Raw genomic sequence first — 5,485 nt, 5'->3', positions numbered from 1 at the left:
CTCACCCGCAGTTGGCCGGCTGACCGCCCGGCTCGATGAGCCCGCAGGCACCCGCGCTCCGCCTCCACGTCAGCTTGAGATTGCCTTGCGTCCAGTTGCTGGCCAGCCACTGGTCGCCTATGACCTGTTTCACCCATCTCCGCACTCAAACGCTCATCGCCCTTCGCAGAGTCTCGATCCAATTGTTTCCGCTTAAGATGCCTCAAGACTCTCGCTCCCAGAGTATGGCCAATCATTAGTTCGACTGATACCACAAAATTCGAGAATCATTATGTTCGCAACCAACTAAAGCATGCACATGCAAAATTTCCGCTCGTGAAACAGAGATTTATTTGTTTGAGTCATATGAATCATACCTTCATATCAGACCCATGGAATACAATCCAACATGACTCATCACGATTAAAAACAAGTTCTTAACCGCTCTGTTTGAGGTTAATGAGTCGGATCCGCGGCATGATTCGAATTCCTGTCACACGTTTATAGCCAGCGAAAAGCACATAACGTCTGTGTTTGCCCTTTTCAATGATTGTTTGACCTTATCGAAGTGCAGAAACAAGGAACGGCAGCCTTACCGCGATCCTTGCTACAAAGAAACTGCCTGAACTATCACGAGTTTCACGTTTGAGAGGAAGAAAGATGTTAGATCCAATGAGTCAATTGGAAACCAGATTCCACTGGTTCGACCCAAGGCAAGAAAGATGAAAGCTCTGCTTGAGACATCATAATTTAGCGCGTGATGATAGCATGATGAAGGCTTGGTGCATGTTAGAGACGCAAAACTATGCGATAATCAACTGGGTCGATCCTAGATACGAAGGAGCTGCTTGACTCGTCGGAAACACGGGATGATAGTGTCACGCAGGCTTGGTGCGTCGCAGAGAGACGTGTTTGTTGGGGATGACAGAGTCAGATCTCAAACACTCTGGTTTGCGCAAGGAGCCACTGTGAACACGTTGAAAGATCATCAATAGTATTTAAAGCAAGCCTCATCTTTCTTTCAGATCTTCATAAATCCACACTGCACCTCCACTTCACCTTTCCGAAATGGCACAACAAACGCTTCCACCGAATCAATGTAATTTCAGATTCACAATTCCATCAAAGTTGTTCTGCTATAATAATATATCATTAGAGATAGATAGACTCACTCAGCCCGTTTTGTTCACCTTTTTTTAGACTTTGAATCACTCTCCGCGGATCCCTCCAACCCCAGTTGGAAATGCCTGGTTTGTGACCGGGTAATGAAGAGCTTTCGTCGGCACTGTCAAACCCCCCAACATCTGGAGGCTATTGTGCTTTTCGAAGCTCATATTGCGGCGCAAAATGCCACCCTGCCAGGGCTCCATCCTGGAAACCCACCATCGCCAGTTCATCCAATCAATGAACCAGTTGATCTTATTGATGACAATGGCCCCGAGGACCTTCAAGAACGGCCACCCTCCCCGTTTTCATACTTGCGCGCGCTCGAAAATGCAGACAACACTCAAGCCAACGACTCTGAAGACTCTGACCTGGAAGCAGACATCCACAAGATCGCTGAAGCTATCTGGGCCATGGAGCAAGACGGCGGGGCCGAAGAAGATGAAATGGTCGATGACGGCGCTCTTGAGGCCCATGCGCGTGCGGTTCCAGAATCATCCGAATGGTATCCTTTCAAAAGGAAAGAGGTCAGTCCCACATTCATGTTGCTAATGCTCATGAGGAATGTATGTCCTAATGATACCCTTCCTCCCTTTCATTAAGCACCTGGTGGCATTGTTGATCATCGGGTCGACACGAAGTATTTTATCTCGATCACAGTACCATCGCATCAGATCAATCTTGCGTATATGCGACATTGACCTGCCTGAATGGGGTGCTTTACGATCATTAAGCAAACAGATGAAAAAGAATTTTGGTCTAGAAGTATCTGAACGGGCCAGTCCTCACGGCCACCCTCTTTTTGGTTTAAAAGTACAAACCATCATTAGTAATGTATGTTTTTCATAATATAAAGGTATTGTCAGGACAACTTCTGAATCTTTCGTTTTGCAGGAACTTGTGAACCCTTTGGTGAGCCCGCAGTTGGTGTGTGTGCCTGAGTTACCCGCAAACAAGCCGGTGAACCGTTTTTCCCAGTGTCAAAAGTGGCGTGAAGGACTGAGCAAGGACCTGCGAGTTCAAATGGTTGCCGATCGTGGCAAGCACTATTTTATATACAAACCAGTCCGCACGATTACAGGACAACTTGTTGTCCTGGCTTTTTTCTTTCAACACGACGGAAAGATGATGGCCAAATGCCTCCCTGCCACTATTGAGCACGAGGATTTGGGCCCTCAAATTTTCATACCGGCTGAACCCGCTTTCGACTCACAAGCTTTCATTACTGTCGAAGTTAAAGATTTCTGGAAAACTGGTGCTGAATTAATTTGGGAAGATGGTCACAGGGTCTTCAATCTGGATCACAGCGCTCTATATGTATACCGTGAGTACTCTAATGAATTGCACCGCATATATATTAGAGTACTAAGATAGAATTTAATTTCAGAGGAAGCCCCAGATGGCTTTCACCGGTTTCCAATTGTGAACTCATGGCGCAAACAAGCAAATGGACATGTAATCAAACATATCCCGATCATCCTGTACTCTGACGATACCTCCGGTAATGTTTCCAAAAAGTGGAACAAGCATATGAGTGTGTTCTTTACACTCGCCGGCCTGCCTCCCAAAATGACCAATGAGGAGTATAATATCCACTTTCTTGCCACTTCGAACTGTGCTTCTGCCCTGGAACTTCTTGACGAAGTTGTGGATGACATCAAGTTAGGCCAACTTACTTTCACCACAGCCAGGTGGACAAATTAACTTATCAGAAATTTTTTTTAAGTTCTCACAGCTCTGAAGGTTTCTTCAGCTACGACCATGTGACTGGAACACAGGTTCTGGTGATGGTGATAGTGTTATGCCACCTCGGAGATGGTCCGATGCACGCAGAGATAACCAATACTACAAACCCGGCCAACACATTAACTCCTTGTCGAATTTGTGACCTACACGTCACACGTATGAGCGACAAGAAAACTGAAGCCTATGTGTCTGCATTCATCGGAATCAATCGTGCGGGTGAAGAGGTATGTTGTGTTTCTAAGTCTTTTTTGGTACAGTTTGATCAATGGTCCTCTTGATTCCAGGTATCTTTGGCTCAACGCGACTGGGATCTCACTCGCGCTAGGACGATCGACTTATGGGCTCTTGCCCAGATGCCTCGCACCAAGTCAGCTGTTGAATCGCAGGCGCGCAAGCTTGGACTGCGGGACCCCATGCTCGACTTTTTCATTAGGAAAGTTCAAAATTTCTACGATACTCAAGAGCCAAACAGTGTCCAGCAGCTTTGTGAAGGGCTCAACCGTCAGCTTGGGGCCCATATGTTTAATCCCATGCTGCGGCTTGAAGGTCAGTCATTGAATAGTTTGATTCCACGTGATTGTAACCATAAAATGACGGAAATTACTGGTGTGCACAGGTTTTGATGGGCACAAAGACACGCCGGTCGAGACCCTGCATGTAGTGCTACTGGGAATCACCAAATACCTATTCCGAGACATGATGAAAAACTTTGGTGTCATTAAGCCGGGATCAAAGCGTTATCGTGATTTGTCAGGCCGATGGCGAGCTTTCAATTCCAAAGGCCTCCACATGGCCGCAATTCAGCCAAACACACTGATCCAGTTCTACCAGAGCCTTGTCGGCAAAGACTTTCAAACAATCCTTCAGACGGTTCCTTTCGTTTTTTTTGATTATATCTCAACAAACAAACGGCACTTGTGGACTTCATTTTCCAGCATGAAATATCCCACATAGACGAGTATCTGGAAAAGATGGAGGCAGTCATCATGATCTTCTACAACCAACTGATTAGGACTTCGGCTCAGTGGGTAAACAAGCCGAAGTTCCATATGCTCAGCCACCTGAAGGACTCCATCAAACGATTTGGGCCGGCCATTCTCTTTATGACTCAAAAGTTTGAGTGTTACAATGGTGTGCTGCGGGCGGCTTCAGTTCATTCTAACAGAATGAGCCCGGGACGCGACATCGCAAATAGCTTCAATAATTATCAGTGCATGCGGGCTATCCTTTCTGGAAACACTTTTTATGATAAGGACCTGGGGGCGCGCTGTTCTGCTGGGCCTCAAGTACGAGGGCTCCTGAACACAGTTCCTGAATTGTCAAAGGCTCTCGGTCTGAACCCCAAGGCAAATCAGGCATCTGTTATCACCGTAGGACGTATGTTTTTAACTTTTCACCTTGTTGACGGGCCACATCCTAATGGTGGTAATATCTCAGCACAAGTCAAGGAACCTTTAGTCACTCCCACATACCTGACCACTCTAGGTCCATCTGTGGTGTGGCAGGAGTTCATTTCCTTCACTTTGGCCAACAAACAAACAGTCGAAAAAGACGACTTTGTCAAAGTGAGTGTCAGCGGTTTTTTTCATATGTTTGCATTGAATACTTACCTCATACCTTCTCACAGCTCAACGGCAGCACGGTAGTGGCACAAGTGGTGGCCATCTGGAAACCGGAAGGGAAATTGGCGTCCAAATCGGTGGTCCTAGTTAGGGAGACCCAACACGGTGGTATAGACCCGTTCTATGGCATGCGCCAGATCATCCGGAGCCATTGCAACAATTGGATCAACATAAGTGTCAGTTTTTCGCTCTCTCTTGGATGATGTAATGTACACTGTGTTCCAAACTAACTCATCTGTACTTTACTCAGCAAATACATTGCCTAATGAATGTGCAACACAATTGCAATCGAGATGTTTGTCCAGTGACTGAAGGCCCGAAGAAAAGGCTCGAAAGGCGCGAGACCTCAACACGTATCAGCACGGTGGCGCACATCGACAACAACCACTTTATTCTGAATAGCGCGAGCCACTATTCAGCCGAGGCCCATAGGCTGGTGGCCAATATTGACCCTCAACCGCTTGCGCCTGCAGATTGGGCTGAAGCATTAACTGAGGGATTACATACATGGTCGTCGATTCCGTTGAAACCACGTAAGAAACGTAATGTCAAGGGAAAGCGCAAAGCAACAGCGCCAGCCTCTTCCTCAGGCGATGAGGATTTGGAAGCAGAAGATGATTTGCACATAGATGACGACTTGGAAGTAGATGAAGAATTTTTACAAAATTATATGTGAAGTCTTTTGCGAAGAGTTCTCATATAACGAAATTTTTTATTTTGTTGTCACCACGAAATCACACCTCTTTGGCCTTGTCTTGTCTTTTCAACATTACCAGTTACCGTGTCCTTCCTGTTTTTGAAATCTGATCAGATGATTTTAAAAAACCATTTTGCTCTTCCTCTGCCACCTCCAGCGGGGCCCAAACCCGCAAGATCCTCATAAAGGTCTGATTGGTCAGTCATCTTCCCCGTGTTTGTCACTGTCCTTCTTTCCATTTCCTCACAACCATCGATCGGTGTAACCGGACTCACCT

At 46.4% G+C, this 5,485-nt stretch overlaps 1 protein-coding gene across 1 annotated transcript; it reads left to right on the top strand.

Annotated features, from left to right (window-relative positions):
- Positions 1 to 1,244: 1,244 nt before the first annotated feature.
- MELLADRAFT_91362 (uncharacterized protein) lies at positions 1,245 to 1,844 on the top strand (the record flags this gene model as incomplete). The annotated part of the gene is made up of 2 exons (XM_007419723.1): positions 1,245 to 1,670; positions 1,785 to 1,844. 2 exons carry the CDS (start codon positions 1,245 to 1,247, stop codon positions 1,842 to 1,844), a joined length of 486 nt encoding a protein of 161 aa, XP_007419785.1.
- Positions 1,845 to 5,485: the final 3,641 nt, after the last annotated feature.

Source organism: Melampsora larici-populina, assembly GCF_000204055.1.
Source record: "Melampsora larici-populina 98AG31 unplaced genomic scaffold MELLAscaffold_424, whole genome shotgun sequence".
NCBI lineage: Eukaryota > Fungi > Basidiomycota > Pucciniomycetes > Pucciniales > Melampsoraceae > Melampsora > Melampsora laricis-populina.
This window is presented reverse-complemented; position numbering and strand designations above follow the sequence as displayed.